This window comes from Heterodontus francisci, chromosome 9 (genome assembly GCF_036365525.1).
Source record: "Heterodontus francisci isolate sHetFra1 chromosome 9, sHetFra1.hap1, whole genome shotgun sequence".
NCBI lineage: Eukaryota > Metazoa > Chordata > Chondrichthyes > Heterodontiformes > Heterodontidae > Heterodontus > Heterodontus francisci.
Genome location: NC_090379.1, coordinates 37,792,490 through 37,818,256, shown reverse-complemented (window position 1 = coordinate 37,818,256; position 25,767 = coordinate 37,792,490). Strand labels below are relative to the sequence as shown.

At 42.3% G+C, this 25,767-nt stretch overlaps 1 protein-coding gene across 19 annotated transcripts in view; it reads left to right on the top strand.

Annotated features, from left to right (window-relative positions):
* Positions 1-25,767, top strand: part of lrrc9 (leucine rich repeat containing 9) — a 306,547-nt gene that overhangs the window by 152,278 nt on the left and 128,502 nt on the right. For all 19 annotated transcript variants that reach the window (XR_010975669.1, XM_068038808.1, XM_068038817.1 and 16 more), the window contains 3 exons: positions 551-691; positions 10,869-10,993; positions 23,607-23,822. Coding sequence is in view for 18 of the 19 variants with exons in the window: in XM_068038808.1 (XP_067894909.1) it covers positions 551-691; positions 10,869-10,993; positions 23,607-23,822 (482 nt within the window). In the remaining variant the exon portion in view is untranslated. The remainder of the gene's footprint in view (positions 1-550; positions 692-10,868; positions 10,994-23,606; positions 23,823-25,767) is intronic.

The following is a 25,767-nucleotide window of genomic DNA, read 5'->3' as shown; positions in this document are numbered from 1 at the left end:
ATGCATGAGATGGAATGGATTGAGTTTGAATAATATAAATAGTATCATTAGATCACTATTCTGTCATCTGCAGAGGTTAGGGATTAATTTATCTATTTGCATTCTATCTGGTTGGAGTCCATGACAATGCAAATTATATATGGTTTGTTGGAAGAAATTGGTAGGATGTGCAAGGCTGATTGTTATTTTATTGTTCCACATCTTTCTTTTCTTTTGGGCCTCCTTATCTCGAGAGACGCGCCTGGAGGTGGTCAGTGGTTTGTGAAGCAGCGCCTGGAATGGCTATAAAGGCCAATTCTACAGTGACAGGCTCTTCCACAGGTGCTGCAGAGAAATTTGTTTGTCGGGGCTGTTGCACAGTTGGCTCTCCCCTTGCGCCTCTGTCTTTTTTCCTGCCAACTACTAAGTCTCTTCGACTCGCCACATTTTAGCCCCGTCTTTATGGCTGCCCGCCAATAATGTTTTATATATGTACTTTGCTTATCAAACTTGATCGAACATAAGATGTTTAACAAAAGTTTTGAAACAAATTATTCAACTTTGCCTTTAGGTCAGCTCATTATTGCCAAAGTCTTCCTTGGTCACAGTGTTCAGGCCACTGATTCAGAATCTGTCGAACAGTTGAAGTACCCGAATGCTAATTCTGTCTATAGACCTCGAAAGGTTGACACCAGATCAGCAAATGATGCAGGTAAAAAAAATTCACAATACATTGGTATTGCTTTTCAAAAATGGTAAATGGTCTTTGATTAATTCTATGGCTGGGAAATGACCTTATGTATTTATTGTTGAGCAAATTCAAGATTTTGTAAGGTGAATCCAAACTTCAACAGGGATCCTGTATCTGGACACCTGATAGGAAGTCTAGACTGTGTCGAATATATGTCTAAAGTAAGCCCAATATCTATCCACCAAATGCATTGTACATGTTTTATATACCACCCCCATCATGGATCTTGAGAATGTGGTAAGGACGTTCCACGCAGTAGCTCAATACTCAACTTTCTTTTCAAGGATGATATAAAGATAAGTCAGCTAGAAAAGCTAGACACAATGGACGCCCAAAGAGACTTAGGGGTCCAGGTACACAGATCATTAAAATGTCATGAACAGGTACACAAAATAATCAAAAAGGCTAATGTTGCTTGCCAGGTTTTTGTAAGTGCTGGTTCCTTGTGCTGGCCAATTTGTGAAGCATTCAGCACATGACCACAAATCTGGATACCTGCCAAAGAGTATATTGCAAAGCTCCTCCAGAGCAGGCCAGACAGCTGAAGTCTTATTTGAGCATGCTGATTGTTTGATTGATGATGCTCCTTGTGGCATCATAGCTCTCATTGTAGCCTGCTGTGCGGCTGTACACAGGTTCCTAACTGGAAATGTGAGCCATGGAGGGGATAACTATTGTCAAGCCAGGCAGTAGCTAGCCAGCCTGGCAAAATAAAAGTGGCGCACACACTATTGCAAGAGTTGTGACTGCTGCTGGGCAGGCCCAGATCAAAATGATGATGTGCCTATGGTCACAAACAAGTTGAGGGAGTAGAATCCCTTTCAATTAATAAATATTCCAGGCTAGTTATAGGGAGCATTCAAGGCATTATGTGTTCAGTCAATGGCACCTTGCACCTTGGGGAAACCTGCCATGCAGGCAAAACCTAATGCTCTTCCAACCAGCTGTGCTTAGTTGGTAGCACTCTTGCCTCTGAGCCACAAGGTTGTGGGTTCAAGTCCCACTCCAGAGACTTGAGCACAAAAACCTCGGCTGCTGCTCCAAAAGTTCTGTCTTTCAGAGGAGATGTTAAATCCAGGCCATGTCTGCTTTCTAAGGTGGATGTAATAGATCCTATGGCACTATTTCGATGAAGAGCCAGAGTAGTTATCACCGGTGACCTGGCCAGTATTTATACCTCTCAAAAATAAATTATCTGGTCATTATCGTATTGCTGTTTGTGGGAGCTTGCTGTGTGCAAATTGACTGCCATGTTTCCTACACTACAACAGGCACTACTATTCCAAAGTACCTCATTGGCTCTAAAGCACTTTGGGACATCCTGAGGTCATAAAGAGCGCTATATGAATGCAAGTCTTCACTCTGTCAATATGGTAGGATATATGTGTTTTTCGTGGTGTGGAGGACCATAGTGGCTGACATCTTTGGGACATGAATGCACTGTAAACTCTTGCGATGTTGCTGTTGAAGTCTGAAAGGAGCTTGTGGCATGAAAGTTGAGGGCCACAGTGACCTTGATAGCCAAAGGCAGTGTTGCCATGCCTTGTTTTTAAGCTATCATCGAAACTGGCACAGGTGATTATAGCTCAATAACAGCCTCCTTGGTAAAGCAATGGCATCTCATAAACTGCTGCTCAGTCAAGTTGAGTTAGGATGAATGCTTCCTAAAATTCCTCTGTAGATATGGCCTTGCCATGGGCTCCTCTTCCTCCTCCCTCTTCTTGGAACTTTTCCTGCCCTGTGGTATCTTCTTTATTGGTGCTAATTAGGCGGCCCTACCAGACCACCAATGTCCGTAGCAAGGCATTTGTGAGGCAAAGAGCAACAGCAGTGCAAAAGCAGCAAAATCTCTCTCTGTGCAGGCAAAGTGAATTTTCATGAGTCTTAGAATTCAATAAAAAATTGAAGTCAGAAGTCAAATAGTAGCCAGAAATACTAAAAGTTAGGTTGTGCTGAGTGAGGTCAACATGTGATGTTTGAAAACCTGGGGTGGTCTAAAGTGGAAAACAAATCCTGCACAAAGCACATCTGCATACATTAATTTTAACTGCAAATGCTGCCATTTTGCACTCCTGTTGCAAGCACTACCTCCTCCACGAATATGGTGTGCGGTGGACCTGCAGTTGGAAGTGTGCACGTGCTTCCTATTGTATGATTGCCTTTAAGAGTGATGTCCCTCTAAGATCTTAGTATGCTAATGAGCTAAGTGCCAGAATGCAGTCATGTGACTTGGAGCCTGAGGCACTCTGCTACTGAAACACCAAAAGGCAAGTTCTGTAAATAGTTAGCTCTATACTGTAGAATAGTTTAGCTGTAGTAAACCTGTTTGAGATCTTCAACGTAACTGGACTCCATGCATCTGATTATTGTTGCATCAGACAATATAAAAAGAACTCATGACACGGTGGCAGCTGTGCTGAGAAGACAGAATCTAAGAATGAAGACCACAGGGAAAACAGCTTTAAAAATGACCATCCTACAACCAAAAGGGAGAAATTTCAAGAAAAATATTGGCCGAAATAATAGAACAATAAAATAACTCACCTCAAGCTTTAGAAGACAGAGTGCACAGAACAACAGGCCGCAAATCAATCACTGTGATCGGGTGAGTCATTGTGCTGTTGGTAGAGGAGTCACAGTTTTAAAAAAAGTTCTCAACAGCTTAAAAACTGATTTTTAACCATGGAGCTTTTTAAAAAAAAAATTGGGGAGACCCGATCCGACTCCCCTCCCAGGCTGATCGAAGTCACCTCCATTACTGGAGGCCTCCGACAGCAAAAAATGTGGGACACCTCCATTCATGCAGCTCGCAGCTAAAGCTATAAAAAGAAACCCACTGCAGTGTGAAGGGCTATCATTCATTCAGCCAGAGTTTTAAAAACCCATAAAACTACTCAAGCATGAAGAATTGCCGAATGAACACCTGTGTAAACAAACTCTAGCAGAGAAAAAAGTACTTAAAATGCCTGTTGCACAACAATTGTGAAAACAGACAGACTAGAGTGCTGGAAGCTAGATAAACAGACAAGCACTGCTAAACACCTGTTCCTGTCAAAGCAGCCAAGAGAGTTTCTTAAAGGGGAAACAGGTGCAGAGCCATAAAGCAAGTTCGTAAAGCAAATTTTAAAGCAAAATAACAGCAAGAAGGTGGATACCACTTTTCCAGGCATGGACTGGAAAGCTTTGGATATCCAATCTGAATTCCAACTGTTCAAACATAGAATGCTGTTATGTTTTACAGACCAAGTAATTGTAGACCCAGAAAAACAGGCTGTGAAAATAATGACAGCAATTGGAAATGAGAGATTACACAGAATCAACACCTCAGGCATATCTGAAAAGGACCAGAAAGTTCCTGCAAAGATATGGAAGGTGCTAGAGAATCTGCTCCGATTGCGAGTGAATTTTAGAATTCACCACCTGGAACTGATGTCCCGCAGGCAACAGACATAGGAATCAATAGATCAGTTTATCAGTAGATGCCTAAATAATGGCAATGAATGCAACTTCTCAGAAACTGAGTTGTCAGACCAATAATGGAACCGATGATTGTATCAACACCCAACACCCATTGACGCCTATCAGAAAGATCTCTTGGAGAAAAGAAAGGTCACAGCATTGATGCACTGCTAGAAGGTGGCAGGAAATGGAAGCCATTGTAGCTGGGCAACAGCAACTACAAGCACAAAGTGTAGCCAACAGTATCGTCACTATAACCAGCTCAAAAAGAGCAAGCTGTTTAGTAAGTGTGATCTGTCCCACTCATGGCGAAATTGCCCTGTATTACAAGATAGTTAAGGGAACAGATAGGAGGTTCTGTGGGAACGAGAGAGACTCACGGTTGGTGTGTTGCCTCCCAGGTGCCAGGGTACGTGATGTCTCGGACCGTGTTTTTGGGATCCTGAAGGGGGAGGGGGAGGGGGAGCACCCCCAAGTCGTGGTCCACATAGGCACCAACGACATAGGTAGGAAGAGAGATGGGGATTTAAGGCAGAAATTCAGGGAGCTAGGGTGGAAGCTTAGAGCGAGAACAACCAGAGTTGTTATCTCTGGGTTGTTGCCCGTGCCACGTGCTAGCGAAGAGAGGAATAGGGAGAGAGAGGAGTTGAACACGTGGCTGCAGGGATGGTGTAGGAGGGAGGGTTTTGGTTTCCTGGATAATTGGGGCTCTTTCTGGGGTAGGTGGGACCTCTACAAACAGGATGGTCTTCACCTGAACCAGAGGGGTACCAATATCCTGGGGGGGAGATTTGCTAGTGCTCTTCGGGGGGGGTTTAAACTAAATCAGCAGGGGAATGGGAACCTAAATTGTAGTTCCAGTGTACAGGCTGTTGAGAGTAGTGAGGTCGGGGATAAGGTTACAGGGACGCAAGAGGGCACTGGCAAGCAAGAACTTGGTTGAAAGTGTGTCTACTTCAACGCCAGGAGCATCCGGAATAAGGTGGGTGAGCTTGCAGCATGGGTTGGTACCTGGGATCCTGATGTTGTGGCCATTTCGGAGACATGGGTAGAGCAGGGGCAGGAATGGATGTTGCAGGTTCCGGGATTTAGATGTTTCAGTAAGAACAGAGAAGAGGGTAAAAGAGGGGGGGGTGTGGCATTGTTAATCAAGGAAAGTATTACAGCGGCAGAAAGGACGTTTGAGGACTCGTCTACTGAGGTAGTATGGGCCGAGGTTAGAAACAGGAGAGGAGAGGTCACCCTGTTGGGAGTTTTCTATAGACCTCCGAATAGTTCCAGAGATGTAGAGGAAAGGATAGCGAAGATGATTCTCGACAGGAGCGAGAGTAACAGGGTAGTGGTTATGGGGGACTTTAACTTTCCAAATATTGACTGGAAATACTATAGTTCGAGTACTTTAGATGGGTCTGTTTTTGTCCAGTGTGTGCAGGAGGGTTTTCTGACACAGTATGTGGACAGGCCAACCAGGGGCGATGCCACATTGGATTTGGTACTAGGTAATGAACCCGGCCAGGTGTTCGATTTAGATGTAGGTGAGCACTTTGGCGATAGTGATCACAATTCGGTTAGGTTTACCTTAGCGATGGGCAGGGACAGGTATATACCACAGGGCAAGAATTATAGCTGGGGGAAAGGAAATTATGACGCGATTAGGCAAGATTTAGGATGTGTAGGATGGGGAAGGAAACTGCAGGGGATGGGCACAAACGAAATGTGGAGCTTATTCAAGGAGCAGCTAATGCGTGTCCTTGATAAGTATGTACCTGTCAGGCAGGGAGGAAGTTGTCGAGCGAGGGAGCCGTGGTTTACTAAAGAAGTTGAAGCGCTTGTCAAGAGGAAGAAGGCGGCTTATGTTAGGATGAGACGTGAAGGCTCAGTTAGGGCGCTTGAGAGTTACAAGCTAGCCAGGAAGGATCTAAAGGGAGAGCTAAGAAGAGCAAGGAGAGGACACGAGAAGTCATTGGCGGATAGGATCAAAGAAAACCCTAAGGCTTTCTATAGGTATATCAGGAATAAAAGAATGACTAGAGTTAGAATAGGGCCAATTAAGGATAGTAGTGGGAAGTTGTGTGTGGAATCAGAGGAGATAGGGGAAGCGTTAAATGAATATTTTTCGTCAGTATTTACAGTAGAGAAAGAAAATGTTGTCGAGGAGATTACTGAGATTCAGACTACTAGGCTAGATGGGATTGAGATTCACAAGGAGGAGGTGTTAGCAATTTTGGAAAGTGTGAAAATAGATAAGTCCCCTGGGCCAGATGGGATTTATCCTAGGATTCTCTGGGAAGCCAGGGAGGAGATTGCAGAGCCTTTGTCCTTGATCTTTATGTCGTCATTGTCGACAGGAGTAGTGCCGGAAGACTGGAGGATAGCAAATGTTGTCCCCTTGTTCAAGAAGGGGAGTAGAGACAGCCCTGGTAATTATAGACCTGTGAGCCTTACTTCGGTTGTGGGTAAAATGTTGGAAAAGGTTATAAGAGATAGGATTTATAATCATCTTGAAAAGAATAAGTTCATTTGCGATAGTCAGCACGGTTTTGTGACGGGTAGGTCGTGCCTCACAAACCTTATTGAGTTTTTCGAGAAGGTGACCAAACAGGTGGATGAGGGTAAAGCCGTGGATGTGGTGTATATGGATTTCAGTAAGGCGTTTGATAAGGTTCCCCACGGTAGGCTATTGCAGAAAATACGGAAGTATGGGGTTGAAGGTGATTTAGAGCTTTGGATCAGAAATTGGCTAGCTGAAAGAAGACAGAGGGTGGTGGTTGATGGCAAATGTTCATCCTGGAGTTTAGTTACTGGTGGTGTACCGCAAGGTTCTGTTTTGGGGCCACTGCTGTTTGTCATTTTTATAAATGACCTGGATGAGGGTGTAGAAGGGTGGGTTAGTAAATTTGCGGATGACACGAAGGTCGGTGGAGTTGTGGATAGTGTCGAAGGGTGTTGTAGGGTACAGAGGGACATAGATAGGCTGCAGAGCTGGGCTGAGAGATGGCAAATGGAGTTTAATGCGGAGAAGTGTGAGGTGATTCACTTTGGAAGGAGTAACAGCAATGCAGAGTACTGGGCTAATGGGAAGATTCTTGGTAGTGTAGATGAGCAGAGAGATCTTGGTGTCCAGGTACATAAATCCCTGAAAGTTGCTACCCAGGTTAATAGGGCTGTTAAGAAGGCATATGGTGTGTTAGCTTTTATTAGTAGGGGGATCGAGTTTCGGAGCCACGAGGTCATGATGCAGCTGTACAAAACTCTGGTGAGGCCGCACCTTGAGTATTGCGTGCAGTTCTGGTCACCGCATTATAGGAAGGATGTGGAAGCTTTGGAAAGGGTGCAGAGGAGATTTACTAGGATGTTGCCTGGTATGGAGGGAAGGTCTTACGAGGAAAGGCTGAGGGACTTGGGGTTGTTTTCGTTAGAGAGAAGGAGGTGGAGAGGTGACTTAATAGAGACATACAAGATAATCAGAGGGTTAGATAGGGTGGATAGTGAGAGTCTTTTTCCTCGGATGATGATGGCAAACACGAGGGGACATAGCTTTAAGTTGAGGGGTGAAAGATATAGGACAGATGTCAGAGGTAGTTTCTTTACGCAGAGAGTAGTAGGGGCGTGGAACGCCCTGCCTGCAACAGTAGTAGACTCGCCAACTTTAAGGGCATTTAAGTGGTCATTGGATAGACATATGGATGAAAATGGAATAGTGTAGGTCAGATGGTTTCACAGGTCGGCGCAACATCGAGGGCCGAAGGGCCTGTACTGCGCTGTAATGTTCTAATTCTAATCTGTGAAAGGTGTGCGGTGCAAAAGGACACTGGGATGCCTATGCAAGAAATTTGGCTCCAAAGACGCAGACAGAAGTCACAATAGGCCACAAACCAACAGAAGACATCCACAGCAACACGGCAACAGCAGCAAGGAAAGTGCCAGAGACCTGCGTAAATGCGAACCGATACACAAAGTCCACAGGGAAACGGACCTGAGACAAAACCCAGAGAGAAGTAATTCTCATTCAGAAGATAAACAGGCGTTCCACATTGTGAACCTGACACATCATGTTGATGAAGTCAAACAACTGGAATCTTTTGCTACTATTAACATTATGTGCCCAAAGGAAGCTGACAAACATATACTTAGGATCAAGGTTGACACTGGCGCTAGTGCAAATATCCTATCAGTCCGAATCCTCAAAGATATGTACCGGAGTCATTGGAAATCAATGATACAACCGACAACTGCCAAGTTATCTGCATACAACACCCATCCCTTGCACAGTAACAATGCAATGCAGATACGGCAAGTCGGCAAGGAAACCATGAACATTCTACCTCGTAGACACGAGCGGACCAGCGGTGGCAGGACTACCAGTGTGTCAGGATCTCAACATCATAACTATCCACGAGCATTGCCAAGGGGAAATCTCCAAGGACCGGAACCCACTTGCAGACTCTGGCCAGCATCAAACAATTCAGCCTGGAAACACAGCAACAGCACAACTATGCCAAGCCTTCACTTCTGCTCTCTAGAGAACCGCTAGCACTTCAACGAGCCAAAACGGACAGGTATCTCCATGAGGCTAAGTCCTCCTCCCCTAACAAGTCCTCGACCTTGAGCCTCAAGCCTTCAGACATGGAGAATGAGGAGAGGAGAATGACATGCAATGTCCTGAGGAGGAGTGAGTTGAAGCATTGTCTGTTGGATCTTCGAGATGAGGTGCCGAAACACTCCAAGAATGACAAGGCCTCAAAAATGGTCATCTTGAGAAAAGCAACAGAGTATATTAGCAGGCTGAAGGCAGAGCAACATAAACCGAATGCAAAAAGGGAGAAACCTAAAAAAAAACAGCAACAGCTGAGACCCAAATTCTCCGAACAAGAGTTGTCAGACTACCAAAACGATATGTGGACAATTAAGCCTCTGTACATGTCAATTTCATAATCTCTACATGTATAAATAATTTTGATATCCAATTTTATGTAGTTTTACTTTTAGCACACGAGACTTATCTTTGGAAAGAAAGGGAATGTTGTATGATTGCTTTTAAGAATGATGTCCCTTTAAGATCTTAGTATGCTAATGAGCTAAGTGCCAGGATGCAGTCATGTGACTCAGAGCCTGAGGCACTCTGCTGGTGTAACACTAAGAGGCAAGTTCTATAAATAGTTAGCTCTGTACTGTATAATAGTTTAGCTGTAGTAAACCTGTTTAAGATCTTCAACATAACTGGACTCCACGCATCTGATTTATGTTGCATCAGACAACATAAAAAGAACTCATTACACTTCCTGTTTGCCATTTTGGGGCCTTAGTAGGCCAAGTAGTGCATATAAAACAAGTGCTACACTGCTCAATGTCAAGGCCAGAAAGTGCCCATGTATTCAGGGCTGTAGAAAGTGTAGTGTAGTCAAAAAGACCATAACCATAATCACAGATTGTCGAATATAATGCCCAGTGAATTATTGTTGGACTTAAAAGATATTCAGTTTCTTACAGCTTATAAGCTTATCCCACATATTTCTTACATACCATGCCATGCACATATTACCAGTGTTTTGGAATTCTGGACCTTGTAACATGATAGTCTTAAAAATGATGATTTGTAAAAGTTCAAGATGGAGTCCAGAAGGTCAAACTGACCTCACCAATCTGTGAAAGGTTACCAGGACAACAGAGAATACAGATCAAAGACTGTCTTCTAAAAACAGAGACTACAGCACTAACACCTGAAGAACAATGGGTTTCGCCCTTCCAGACGTTTGGGTTATAAAACAAGGAGTTGGTAATTCAGCACATGCAAATGAACCAGGCAAGTGTTGACACCTAGGAACAGTGGAAAGGCCCGAGTGCCTTTATCAACGCAGACTGATGGTCTCTACATTTTGGAACAGAACAGTAAACTGTTTACTTCTAAGTCCAGATAAATTTAACAGACTTTCTGAAGTCAAGCAGGCTGTAAGAGAAGGAATCAACAATTGTGGTCTCAGACCAGCTGTAAGATGGAACCCATTGGGGTGCAGCCTTAAGGCAAGATGTAAGAGAAGACACCCAGTGGTGGCAGCTGGAGAGAGAGAGGGAGAGAACACCTGCCATCTTAAGATATACAGCAAAAGGCTGTGAAAACTTAAACCTGTTTTGAGAGTCGAACAGTAAAGGACTCACGGGATCATCAGAAATCAGATTATCCATATATGTCCAGGTAGGAAGTGTTCGGAGAGGTGAGCGAAGAGAATATTGATTTTTGAAATGTCTGGGAGATCCAACCCTGTGAGGAGTTTGGGACTTTTAACCACAAAGGATTTCATCATCAAAAAGGACTATGTAACGTATCAGTGTTCCCAAGTGTTTGAATAAGTAAAGTGAATACCTTCATTTGTAATTTGGGGTATCAGCTACTTACAAAATACTATTTAATTAATTGGGGATTTCTTTTAGTTTGATTGTTATAATAAAGTCTTAAAATGTGAAATCTTGTCATGCAATTCATTAAATTGGTCTGTAGGTTCATATCTCATATTTTCCATGTTAACAATCTCTCTGAGGACATAACACCAGTATAGGGGAATTTGGTTTCTGCCTCCATGATATTTACAACATATTTGTAAATAATTACAGCTAAATTACCAAAATATGTAAATACTTAATTGTTTTTTTTATTGCTTCCCATGTTTCATGTACCTGCAAGGATTCTCAAGTTCCTTAAAACTCCATGGCAGCTGTGATTGCAGTCTTCGTCAGTATGAGTGGTTTGTGTTTGACCATGAACTTGTCGTGCCTGAATATCTTATTGACTTTGAATATATAACACAGGTATGGATAATCATTTGAAAAAGAACTTTTAGCAAACTCTGGTGTACTTAGTGATGGAATATCTTAAAATGCTAAAAGGGATCATTCCTATTTATCTCTTGAACCATTTTAGTACAAATAAGCATGCAATCATCGATGCCTACTGGGTTTCTTGGACAAGTTCCAGGATCTTGACTCGGGATCCAGATTAAAATTTAGCATTGAATTACAGGGTGATAGATCTTATGATGTGATGTGTGATATTGCAAAATAGGTGATAAAGAGTAGGCAGCCTGTTTTTTATATCTCATTTTTTATTTGTATTGAAGTCTCACATATGTGATGATGGTGAAAGAAAGTTCATAATTCCATTACCCTTTCAGCACCCTCCTGCTCTAAATCTGGCAGGAGTGGGCTGGACTGGTTAAGAATTCGGACAGGAGCTGAATACATTCCGTGGAAATAGTTTTTCCTGACTTAATTCTCTAAACCCCTCAATTTTGAGCATCTCTTTTATCTCATCTTAACCTTTTTTTGTTTTAATGATAAAAGACTGAATTTCTCTTGTCTCTCCTCATAAATAATACCTCTTATCCTAGGTATTTTATTAGTTTATCTTTTCTGCACCCTCTCCACAGCCTTGCCATATTTTCTAAGGAAGGGCAAACATGGATGCAATATTCTAACTGGGGCCTAATCAGTGATTTATATATGTTTAGCCATGCATATTTGCTTTTGTAGTCTATACATCTACTGATAAAACCTGGTCCCCCATAATTTTTATTTCACAGCTTTATCAATTTCCCTTCCACTTTTAGATATTTGTGTATCTGGTCCCTTAAATCTCTCTGTTCCTCTTGTTCAATTACAATTTACACTTAGTGTATATGTCTTTCCCTTATTTATCCTCCTAAAATGTATCATCTTGCATTTGTCCACATTAAATTTCATCTGGTGTCTACTTGACTAATCCATTAATCTAACTGTGTTCTCCTGAAGTCTTTTACAATCCTCTTTACTGTTAGCCATGTTCCTTATTTTGGTCTTCACTTCATTTTTTTGCCCTCCCCCCTTAAAATTGTGAAAAATATTTTTCTGCCTCTTTATGTTCCTCTCTGTTTCACTGCACAGTGCCTCTGGATATATTCAAGTAAACTTTTAACTTATTTTGTGATTGGCTATTTTGTAATTTTATTTAAGTCCAATCCATTAATGTTTTGAAAAGAACAACGTTCCCATCAGTGACCTCTGAGGACCCGGCACTGTTTACATCCCTTTAGTCAGAAAAGTATCAATTAACCATAACTCTATTTTCTGTGCTTTAACTGATATGCTATCTCTGCTGCCACTCTCCCTTTAATATATACCTTAATTTTGTCAACAAGCCTTCCATGTGGCACCTTATCAAGTGCCTTTTGGAAACTTACCTACACAACATCCACTGCACTTTGTTTATCAATACTCTCCTATTATTGTCAAAAACTCATCAGACACAACTTGCCTTTTGCAGATCCAAGTTGGTTGTCGTTAATTAATTCACTGTATCCTATATTGTGTCCTCGAGAAGCTATCTACTACCAATGCTGGGATAACTCATCGACAGTTACCTGATCATCTGTCCCTTGCTCCCATTTACTTTGGCACTGACAGTGAACATCAAAAAACCATGAACATTGCATTGATTTTTCTATTTTCGATAAAAATTCAAGCTATTTATCTACATATGCATATACATCTAAGCCTCATTCAAATAGATTGTTATGGAATCATACAATGCTCCAGCACAGAAGGAGGCCATTTGGCTCATCAAGCCTGTGCCAGCTCTTTGAAAGAATTATTTAACTTGTCCATTTTTCCAGGTAGCCCTGCACAATTTTTCCCTTTAAGTATTTATCCAATTCCCTTTTGAAAGTTATTATTGAACCTGCAACCACAAACCTTTCAGGCAGTACATTCCTGCATAAAAAAAGCTCCCCATCTTTTGTCAATTACCTTAAATCTGTGTCCTCTGGTTACTGACCCTTCTGCCACTGGAAACAGAGCAAATAAGGAGAAACAAACAAAATCCGTCATAATTTTGAATAGCTCTAGGAATTTCCCCTTAACCTTCTCTGCTCTAAGCAGAACAACCCCAGCTTCTCCAGTCACTCAAGTCCCGCTTCCCTCCTACCATTTCGCTAAATTTCATCTACACCCGCTCCAAGGCGGGTTCCTAAAGTTCCTAAAGTGTGGTGACCCCAACTGGGGGCGAACCACAAATTTTTGAAGGTTTAACATAATTCCCTGGCTTTTGTACTCCATTCCTCTGTTTATAAATCCAAGGGACCTGTATTTCTTTAACAGCCATCTCTACTTATCCTGCCAACTTCAAAGATTTGTATACATACACCCCAAGGGGCAGGATTTTCACAGGGGCAAGAATGGAGGCAGGCAGCTGTACAAATTCACACCGCTGGCCAACGTACCGGTTTGCCGGCACCATCCCACCCCCAGGCCATTTTCGCAGAGGTGGCATCGGGGGCAGAAGGGCCACCTGCCAATTGCAGCAGGTAGCCAATTATGTGAGTAAATAGTCCATTAAGGCCAATTTTCAGAGGCCTCTCCACCTGTCTGACCATGATGGTGGCAGCTGTGGCCTTTTTTATTTTAAAAGTTTTAAAAGCTGCTGAAAGGGTGCCTCAAGATGGAGGTGGCCTTTCTCACTATCTTACCTGAAATGGCAAGCTGCAGCTCCTTCCAGGCTGGAGGGCCTCTTATTGGCTCTCCAGCTTCACGAGCTCATTCACCATTCTTAATTGGATGGTGAGTGCGCCCTCTGGCCATTATTTGACCAATTCAGAGAAAATCACTGCTGAGTGACTTTCCCAGACAGTATGGCGTCATGACCTCGGGATCCTGACCTAAAACCCAAAATCCTGCCCAGGCTCTCCCTCTACCTGTGCCCACTTGACATTTGTACTATTTAGTTTATATTACCTCTTCTGAGTGTATTACTTCACACTTCTTTGTGTTATAATCCAGAAAGCCAGGCGATAAAGGATAGAACTGGAGCCAATATTTACACCCTTTTATAAGTATTTATATACAGAGATACATATTACAAGCATGAACCTCCTAATCAACCACAGTTTCAATCTGTTTCTATTTATTGGGCACAAATGAATCCCCAGTTATTGCCCACCACCTGCATACAATTAAATATGGTTAATGTACAATCACTGTATATTAAATTTCATCTGCAACGTCTGTGCTCATTTCACCAGTCTGTCTATGTCCTTTTGAAGGCTTTTACTATCCTTCTTATTGTTCACTACATTTCTGAGTTTCATATCATTTGAAAACTTTGAAATTATGCCCTATACACCCAAGTCCGGGTCATTGGTATACATCAGATAGAGCAGTGGGCCCAATACCAACCCCTCAGGAATGCCACTGTATATTTACTTCCAGTCTGATTAAAACTGTTCATGTTACAGTGTGCTTTTTGTTCCTTAGCCAATTTTATATCCGTGCTGCCATGGGCTCCAATTTTGCGAGCATGTCTTTTATGTAATACTTATTACATACATACATATTCGAGTCGCTCTGAACAGGCTCCAGAAGCTGGCCGAGCGCGTCTACCCTGAGGCACAGTGTGGCTTTCGTGCAGAGAGATCGACTATTGACATGCTGTTCTCCCTTCGTCAGATACAGGAGAAATGCCGTGAACAGCAGATGCCCCTCTACATTGCTTTCATTGATCTCACCAAAGCCTTTGACCTCGTCAGCAGACGTGGTCTCTTCAGACTACTAGAAAAGATCGGATGTCCACCAAAGCTACTAAGTATCATCACCTCATTCCATGACAATATGAAAGGCACAATTCAACATGGTGGCTCCTCATCAGAGCCCTTTCCTATCCTGAGTGGTGTGAAACAGGGCTGTGTTCTCGCACCCACACTTTTTGGGATTTTCTTCTCCCTGCTGCTTTCACATGCGTTCAAATCCTCTGAAGAAGGAATTTTCCTCCACACAAGATCAGGGGGCAGGTTGTTCAACCTTGCCCGTCTAAGAGCGAAGTCCAAAGTACGGAAAGTCCTCATCAGAGAACTCCTCTTTGCTGACGATGCTGCTTTAACATCTCACACTGAAGAATGCCTGCAGAGTCTCATCGACAGGTTTGCGTCTGCCTGCAATGAATTTGGCCTAACCATCAGCCTCAAGAAAACGAACATCATGGGGCAGGATGTCAGAAATGCTCCATCCATCAATATTGGCGACCACGCTCTGGAAGTGGTTCAAGAGTTCACCTACCTAGGCTCAACTATCACCAGTAACCTGTCTCTAGATGCAGAAATCAACAAGCGCATGGGTAAGGCTTCCACTGCTATGTTCAGACTGGCCAAGAGAGTGTGGGAAAATGGCGCACTGACACGGAACACAAAAGTCCGAGTGTATCAGGCCTGTGTCCTCAGTACCTTGCTCTACGGCAGCGAGGCCTGGACAACGTATGCCAGCCAAGAGCGACGTCTCAATTCATTCCATCTTCGCTGCCTTCGGAGAATACTTGGCATCAGGTGGCAGGACTATATCTCCAACACAGAAGTCCTTGAAGCGGCCAACATCCCCAGCTTATACACACTACTGAGTCAGCGGCGCTTGAGATGGCTTGGCCATGTGAGCCGCATGGAAGATGGCAGGATCCCCAAAGACACATTGTACAGCGAGCTCGCCACTGGTATCAGACCCACCGGCCGTCCATGTCTCCGTTATAAAGACGTCTGCAAACGCGACATGAAATCGTGTGACATTGATCACAAGTCGTGGGAGTCAGTTGCCAGCATTCGCCAGAGCTGGCGGGCAGCCATAAAGACAGGGCTAAATTGTGGCGAGTCGAAGAGACTTAGTAGTTGGCAGGAAAAAAGACAGAGGCGCAAGGGGAGAGCCAACTGTGCAACAGCCCCAACAAACAAATTTCTCTGCAGCACCTGTGGAAGAGCCTGTCACTCCAGAATTGGCCTTTATAGCCACTCCAGGCGCTGCTTCACAAACCACTGACCACCTCCAGGCGCGTATCCATTGTCTCTCGAGATAAGGAGGCCCAAAAGAAAGAATTACATACAATCATTTCTATGCTCCTAACCTGATCTCCTTGCCAACTGTCTGAGGCTGAACTATTTGACCCTGAGATGAGTGTTTTAAAAATTTATTCATGGGATGGGGGCATTGCTGGCAAGGCCAGTATTTATTGCCCATCCCTAATTGTCCTTGAGAAGGTGGTGGTGAACCACTTTCTTGAATCCAACTAAGTGGCTTGCTAGGCCATTTCAGAGGGCAGTTAAGATTCAACTACATTGCTCTGGGTCCAGTGTCACGTACAGGCCATATTTGATAAGGACAGCAGATTTCCTTGGCTCAAGAACATTAGTGAACTAGATGGGTTTTTATGACAATTTGGTAGTTTCATGGTCACCATTACTGATACTAGATTTTTATTTCAGACTTATAAACTGAATTCAAATTCTCCAGATGCCATGGTGCTATTTGAGCTCATGTCTCTGTATCATTAATCCAGGCCTCTGAATTACTGGTCCACATACCCACTATGGTACCATACTCCTTCCAACCACACATTTGTGCCATCACTATGATTGCCTATTTTCACCTTGGGATGGAGTCCGCAATTTTCAAGGTTATTGGAGGAATGTGTGTATATTGTCATCTGAACAGATGACTTGCTGAATTCTGTTAAGTGCAATGACTCTCGTTTCAAAGCTTGTTTTTTTGAGACAGTCTCTAACTTAAAAGTGAAACTAAAAACTTCAGGTTTCTGGGGAAATTGAAACTGGTTGGAACCAGATGAAACAGAGTCATTTGACCAGAGGCATGTGACGAGAGCTATCCAAGTTCAGATTTCAAGATTACAGAGTTGAAGCAGGCTGCAGGCTGTTTGGCAGTCAAGCTATAGGGAAATAAAGCTGAATCTGGGAGTTGGCCACCAGCAAAGTTGTCGTAGCTGTTTTTGGTTACTTAATGTAATACTCGTGGATCTACGTCATCAAGGCTGTTGTGAGCGGAACTAAGGAAGTTCCAGAGTGGTGCGCAGTTTTGGTGGAGACCATATCTTTGGAGCTCAGGACTGCAGGGGAACTGTTGTTCCTACAAATGTAGGACCCTTACAGTCAGAAACGGGGGAAATTATAATGGCGAACAAAGAAATGGAAGAATAATTAAACACATACTTTGGTTCTGTCTTCACTAAGGAGGACACAAATAACCTCCCAGAAATGTTAGGGAACCAAGGGTCTAATGAGAGGGAGGAACTGAAGGAAATCAGTATTAGTAAAATAAAATAGTGCTAGTGAAATTAATGAGGTTAAAGGCTGACAAATCCCCAGGACCTGATAATCTACATCCCAGAGTACTAAAGGAAGTGGCCCTGCAATGAGTGGATGCATTGGTGGTCATCTTCCAAAATTCAATAGATTCTGGAGCAGTTCCTACAGATTGGAGGGTGGCAAATGTTACCCCACTATTTAAAAAAGGAGGGAGAGAAAAAACAGGGAATTACAGACCAGTTAGCCTTACATCAGTAGTGGGGAAAATGCTAGAGTCTATTATAAAGGATGTGATAGCAGAACACCTGGAAAGCATAAACGGGATTGGCCAAAGTCAACATGAGTTTACGAAAGGTAAATCTACTGGAGTCTTTTGAGGATGTAACTAGTAGAATAGATAAGGGCGAACCAGTGGATGTGGTGTATTTGGATTTTCAGAAGGCTTTTGATATGGTCCCACATATGCGACTAGTGTGCAAAATGAAAGCACATGGGATTGGGGGTAATATACTGGCATGGACTGAGAATTGGTCAACAGGCAGGAAACAGAGAGTTGGAATAAACAGGTCTTTTTCTGGGTGGCAGGCAGTGACCAGTGGGGTAACACAGGGATCAATGGGCCCCAGCTATTCACAATATATATTAATGACTTGGGTGAGGGAACTAAATGTACCATTTCCAAGTTTGCAGACACAAAGCTAGGGGGAACTATGAGCTGTGAGGAGGATGCAAAGAGGCTCCAATGTGATTTGGACAAGTTGGGTGAGTGAGCAAATACATGGCAGATGCAGTACAATGTGGATAAATGTGAGGTTATCCACTTTGGTAGTAAAAACAGAAAGGTAGATTATTTTCTGAATGGTGATTGATTGGGAAAGGGGGAGGTGCAACGAGGCCTGGGTGTCCTTGTACACCAGTCGCTGAAAGCAAGCATTCAGGTGTAGCAAGCAATTAGGACGGCGAAAGGTATGCTGGCCTTCATTACAAGAGGATTTGAGTACAGCAAGGATGTCTTACTGCAGTTATACTGGGCCTTGGTGAGACCACATCTGGAGTATTGTCTACAGATTTGGTCTCCTTATCTGAGTAAGGATGTTCTTGCTATGGGAGGGAGTGCAAAGAAGATTTACTAGGCTGATTCCTGGGATAGCAGGATTGACGTATGAGGAAAGATTGGGTTGACTAGGCCTATATTCAGTAGAGTTTAGAAAAATGAAAGGGGATGTCATAGAAACTTATAAAATTCTAGCAGGACTAGATAGGCTAGATGCAGGGAGGATGTTCCCGATGGCTGGGGAGTCCAGAACCAGGGGTCACAGTCTCAGGATACGAGGTATGCCATTTAGAACCGAGATGAAGAGAAATTTCTTCGCTCAGAGGGTGGTGAACCTGTGGAATTCTCTATTGCAGAAGGCAGTGGAGGCCAAGTCATTAAATATATTCAAGAAGGAGATTGATATATTTCTTAATGCTAAAGGGATCAAGGAACATGGGGAGAAAGCGGGAACAGGGTATTAAGTTAGACGATCAGCCATGATCTTTTTTGAATGGCGGAACAGGCCCGATGGGCCGAATGGCCTACTGCTGCTCCTAGTTTCTATGTTTTTATGTTTCTATGTTGTTGAATGAAAATCAGCAATTCATCTTGGAACATGAGATCTGGAGATCTACCTGAAAAAGTTCAGAATTCTGAAGGAATTTGTGGCTGTAACTGGTGCTATCTAGGCTAAGTGGACTGCCCAGTAAATCCAGGAGATCTATCTTTGTTGTATCTGATAATTAACGTGTAGCTTGTAAACTATATATATAGATCATGAGTTGACTGTTAAATCAGCATAAATTAAACATGAATTTAGTTTGATGAAGTAAAATTTACAAAAGTGAAATCTTGTCATTTTGCTTTTTCTATTGGAGTTTCAATATGGGGAGATGGTGACTTGGTTGTAATCTTACTGAACTAGTAATCTAGAGGCATGGGCTAATGCCTTGGCGCACAGGTTCAAATCTCACCACGGCAGCTGGTGGAATTTGAATTCAATTAATTGACAAAAATATGGAATTGAAAACTACTGTCAGTAATGGCACCAAGGAAAACTACTGTCAGTAATGGCACCATGAAACTATCATTGATTGTTATAAAAACCCATCTGGTTCACTAATATCCTTTAAAGAAGGAAATCTGCCTTCTTTACCTGGTCTGGCTTAAATGTGACTCCAGACCCACAGTCAAGTGTCCAGCAAGCCACTTAGTTGTCAAGGGCAGTTCGGATGGGCAACAAATGCTGGTCTTGTCAGTGACGCCCCCATTCCATGAAAAAATTTTAATAAGTCAGTAAATTAGATTTTTTTGGTTTGTTGATCTCCACGGGAATCATAACAACCTCTATAAACATCACTTGACTCTGCCCCTACTTCAGCTCATCTGCTGCTGAAGCCCTAATCCATGCTTTTGTTACCTCAAGGCTTGACTTTCTGTTGCAATTCTGACTGGCCTCCCACATTCTACCCTCTGTAAACTTGAAGTCATCCAAAACTCTGCTACCTGTGCTCCAACTTGCATCAAGTCCCATTCATCACCCCTGTGTTCTCTGACCTACATTAACTCCCGATTAAACAATGCCTTGATTTTAAAATTCTCATTGTTATTTTAGATCCCTCGATGGCCTCACTCCTCCCTATCTCTGTTATCTCCTTTAGTCCTACAACCTTCTGAGATATTTACATTCCTCCACTTCTAGCCTCTTGAGCATCCCTGATTTTAATTGCTGCACCAGCGGTGGCCATGCCTTCAGCTGCCAAGCCCTAAACTGTTCCTCCCGAAACCTCATCACCTCTCTGCCTCTTTTTCTCCTTTAAGATGCTCCTTAAAATCTACCTCTTAGACCAAACTTTTCGTCATCTGGCCTAATATCTCCTCATGTGGCTTGGTGTCAAATTTTGTTTGATAACAATCCTGTGAAACACCTTGGGACTTTTATTATGTTAAAGTTGCTATATAAATACAAGTTGTTGTTATTGCTCATGTTCCATTATTGTCAACAGAGAAGCTCAAGGCTTTTATAATGCCCTAGCTAAATTGAAGTCAATGGGAATTGGGTGGGGGGGGAACTCTCCACTGGTTGGAGTCGTACAAGGAAGATGACTGTAATTGTTGGAAGCCTATCATCTCAGCACCAAGACATTGCTGCAGGGGGGCGTCAGAATAGTGTCCTAGGCCCAACCAGCTTCAGCTGCTTCATCAATGACCTTTCCTCCATCATAAAGTCAGAGGTGTGGATGTTTGCTGATGCGTACACATTGTTCAGTATCATTCGCAGCTCCTCAGATACTGAAGCAGTCTGTCCCTCCATGCAGCAACACCTGGACAACATTCAGGCTTGGGCTGATACGTGGCAAATAACATTTGTGTCACAAAAGTACCAGGCACTGATCGTCTCCAACAAAAGAGAATCTAACCATCTCCCCTTGACATTCAACAGCACTATTGTCACTGAATTTCCCGCCATCAATCTACCAGGGTCACCATTGATCAGAAACCTAACTGGGTGAGCCATATAAATCCTATCGCTACACGAGAAGGTCAAAGGCTGTGAATTCTGTGGTGGGTAACTCGCTTCCTGACTTCCCAAAGCCTTTTCATCTACCGGGCACAAGTCAGAAGTGTGATGAATACTCTCCCTAAAGCCTAGATGTGTGCAGCTCCAATATCACTCAAGAAGCTCAACACCATCAAGGACTAAGCAGATTGCTTATTTGGCACCCCATCCACCATCTTAAACATTCACTGTCTCCACCAATGGTGCATGGTGGCAGTGTATACCATCTACAAGGTGCACTGCAGCAACTCACCAAGGTTCCTTCAATAGCACCTTCCAAACCCACGACCTCTACCACCTGGAAAGACAAGTGCAGCACCTGCAAGTTTCCCTCCAAGCTACACACCATCCTAATTTGCAACTATATCACCATTCCTTCATTGTCACTGGGTCAAAAACCTTGAACCCCTTCTATCAGCACTGTGGGTGTACCTACAGTGTATAAACTGCAGCGGTGAAGAAGGCGGTTCACTGCTATCTTCTCGAGGGCAATTAGGGATGGGCAACAAATGCTGGCCTTGCCAGCCATGCTCAGCTCAGCAGTGGTTAGCACCACAGCCTCATAGCTCCAGCGACCCGGGTTCAATTCTGGGTACTGCCTGTGTGGAGTTTGCAAGTTCTCCCTGTGTCTGTGTGGGTTTTCACCGGGTGCTCCGGTTTCCTCCCACAGCCAAAGACTTGTAGGTTGATAGGTAAATTGGCCATTATAAATTGCCCCTAGTATAGGAAGGTGGTAGGGGAATATAGGGACAGGTTGAGATGTGGTAGGGATATAGCGTTAGTGTAGAATTAGTATAAATGGATGGTTGATGGTCGGCACAGACTCGGTGGGCCGAAGGGCCTGTTTCAGTGCTGTATCTCTAAATAACAAAATAAATAAAATAAAGGAACTATTTTGGCAGCCCTCATGAGTTTACAGTAATTTGTGATTAGTTTTAGCTAGAAGAGCAGGCATATTATATTTTTAAAGGAACTCCCAATATAAATTACTCTCCCATCTATCAAATATAAAAAGTGGTGTTGAGCTGTTTTCCTGGAAAAAGATTGTTATTTCTTTTTTTTCCATCTTATCACAACCTGCCTCCCCTCACCCAGGCAGCTGTCCCATCTGATGTCGGTTATGGATGCATCAGAGAGCAGATGATAATCTCAAATGCCAGTATCCAGCATCAACTTGAATACTAAGAGCAGGACATATGAAAGCTGGGTATAGTAATAAAACATTAATGCCTAGATGTCCCATATGAAACAAGCATGGAAAGGCTAGAATGTATGCAGAGTTATGCCAATTCCAACACCTCTCTGGACTAAGTTTAAGAAATAATGGGAGAAGCATTCCCAGTAATTAATCATTCTGTTAAGGGTGAATAAATTTTATCTGTACTCCCAGAGCCAGTTTCAATATCTAGTTATCATGGTCAACCCCTTGGTAGGGCAGCTGTTTCATGGTGCTAATTTGGCAGTTGAATCCATGATGGCCAGTGTTCAACCTTTCTGCCAACACTCTTTATTCATGCTCACCACATGGTAGCTGCCATAGTTAGGCCTACCCCATCTGTGATCTGAAATCTTTATCTAATCCAAGAAGTGACTAGGATAGGTTGCCTTATGGTTAACAAACTACCCTGGCAAAGGATGGAGGATTGTAGAAGTAGCATGAGATACCTACTGTATACGTCATAGTCTCCTAATGGATGGAAAAACAACACATAAACAGAATATACATTTCAGGTTAAACTGCAAAGTGTATTTATGGAAGGTATAAATTTGTACAGAAGTAAAATAAATCAATAGATAAAGAGCAATTTTAATATTTAACTTTCAGCAATACTTTAAACCATTTTCTGAAACTAAAATGAGTTTGAGTTCGTGGAGTCCTTTTTCTAAGTTTTAGCTTCTACACAGAGCATACTGCTGTCTCTACAGAGTTCTGTCCCATTGTCGTTACATGGAGATATGGTTGAAACACATGAATTAAAGATATGGCAAAATGCAGCAGTAAATATACCTGGTCCAGGCAGTTTCTCATGCTTCAGATCAAAATAGATATTTCACACTATTTAGGAATTTTAGAGGAAGTCCCAACTCCGTTCTCAATAGGATGGTAGCCAATATTAACTATTTCTATCAAATGAGTGGAGGGGAAGATTTTTTTTTAAAAGCAGCCCTCATTCTATGCAGTTTCTTATTTTATCTGACTTGAGACAGTACCTATTGGAATATTGGTATAACTCCCCTTGCACAACATTCTACCAACAAAAAGGGCAAAGGAAACCCTAGCGGCCATAGCTCCCTTTGATGGATATGCTGACACTTTGTCCAACAATCCCATAGCAAGTAATATTTGCATTGTAGTTCATGGAGTTGATAACTCATTCACCCATCATCTAATTTTATGGTAATAAAAGCAAAATACTGCAGATGCTGGAAACCTGAAATAAAAACAAGAAATGCTGGAAATACTCAGCAGGTCTGGCAGCATCTGTGGAGAGAGAAGCAGAGTTAATGTTTCAGGTCAGTGACCCTTCTCTCTCCACAGATGCTGCCAGACCTGCTGAGTATTTCCAGCATTTCTTGTTTTTATTTCTCTCACTTTATGAGTTTGATGAATAAAGAAGGGAATTAGGAAAATGTTATGAAAATATTGAAAGCATTTTGCAAAGTGTTTAAATGAATGTGTTTAATCAATTACAATTTTTTTTACAAATTGAATTTATTTAGAATGATCTGCAATCATTTTATTCTGCTTTTTCTGAAAATAAAACATCTCAAAGGAAGCAAACTAAAGCAGAAATAATGATCACACAACGAGCCAAGGTGCTTGATGATGAAGTTGTAAAAATGGATCCTGTTGTGAAGCAAAAGCCTAAAATATTAAACCTGGATGAGATGACATTACTTTCTGTATCTAGAGCTTCGGTATTGAGCCAAATCACGGTGAGTTATTTCCAGTCAATTATGTATAAAATAGTTAAAGATTATAGTGACGATCATTTATTTTTCACAATATTTCTCAAAGACTGCCTTGCAGGATGCTCATCATTTTTTCAAATTAAAACATTCTCAATCTGCTGCAAGATTAAGACCAAGTCATGATTGACATTGTCCCTTTAAGATGCCATAATGGTGATTAATGGGACATAATGGTTCGCCAGAGCTGGCGGGCAGCCATAAAGATGGGGCTAAAGTGTGGTGAGTCGAAGAGACTTAGTAGTTGGCAGGCAAAAAGACAGAGGCGCAAGGGGAGAGCCAACTGTGTAACAGCCCTGACAAACAAATTTCTCTGCAGCACCTGTGGAAGAGCCTGTCACTCTAGAATTGGCCTTTATAGCCACTCCAGGCGCTGCTTCACAAACCACAGACCACCTCCAGGCGCTTATCCATTGTCTCTCGAGATAAGGAGGCCCAAAAAGAAAAAAGAAAGAGATACATTAGATAAACAAAGCTAATCACATCGGTATGAGGGAAGAATTGGCTGAGGTTGGGTAAATAGACTGAAAGGTATGACGGTAAGTAAACAGTGAGAAATATTTAAAGAAACAATTCAAAATGTTCAACAAAAATACATGCCATTAGAAAACACAAACTCAGCGACTTTTGGTATTAATTACCTTAAGTTCCTGACACTTGTAGCTTTGTTACCCTCTGTTTCTGGTATGTAACTTGTGTTTTCTACTGTGAAGATAGACACAAAATATTTTTTCAACATCCCTGCCGTTTCGCATTCCCATGATAATTTCTCCTGTTGTTGCCTCTAAAGAACCAATGTTTGCTTTAACTATTCTCCTTTTTATATACTTGTAAAAGTTCTTACAATCTGTTTTTATATTCCTGGCTAGTTTACTCTCATTTTATTTTTCTCCCCCCTTTTCATCAACTTTTTGGTCGCCCTTTGCTCATTTCTAAAAAACTCCCAATCCTCAGGCTGACTACTATTCTTTGCAATATTGTAAACCTCTTCTTTTAATCTAATACTATCCTTAAGTTTCTGAGTAAGTCATGGATACATTTATCTTGCTGAGTTTTTGTTTTTTAATGGAATCCCCAGGACCTGATGGCCTACATCCTAGGGTTCTAAAAATGGTAACTGCAGAGATAGTGGATGTCTTGGTTATGATTTTCCAAAATTCCCTAGATTCTAGAATGGTCCCAGTGGATTTTAAGTTAACAAATGTAACAATGATTTTCAAGTAAGGAGGGAGAGAGAAAATGGGGAGCCATAGGCCAGTTAGCCTGACATCAGTCATCAGGAAAATGCTGGAATCTATCATTAAGGAATTCTTATCAATGCACTTAGAAAATCATAATATGATCAGACACAGCCCAACATGGTTATACAAAAGGGAAATGATGTTTGACAAATTTATTTGAATTTTTTGAGAACCTAACTAGTAAGGTGGATAAAGCGGAGCCAGTCGTATACTTTGATTTCCAAAAAGCATTCGATAAGGTGCAACGCAAAAAGTTAATACACACAATAAGAGCTCATGGAGTTGGAGGCAATATATGAGCATGGATAGAGAATTGGTTAACGGACAGGAAGCAGAGGATAGGAATAAATGGGCTGTTTTCAAGTTAGCAGGCTGTAACTAGTGAAGTGCTGCAAGGATCAGTGCTGGGGCCTCAGCTATTTACAATCTATATTGATGACTTAGCCAAAGAGAGCGAGACTAATGTATCCAAGTTTGCTCACAATACCAAGATAGATGGGAATGTAAGTTCTAAGGTGGACACACTGAGGCTGCAAAGAGATATAGACAGATTAAGTGAGTGGGCAACAAAGTGGCAGCTGGAGTATAATGTGGGGAGGTGTGAGGTTATTCACTTTGGTAGGAAAAGTAGAAAAGCAGAATACTTTATCTAAGACTTGAAACTTTTAAAT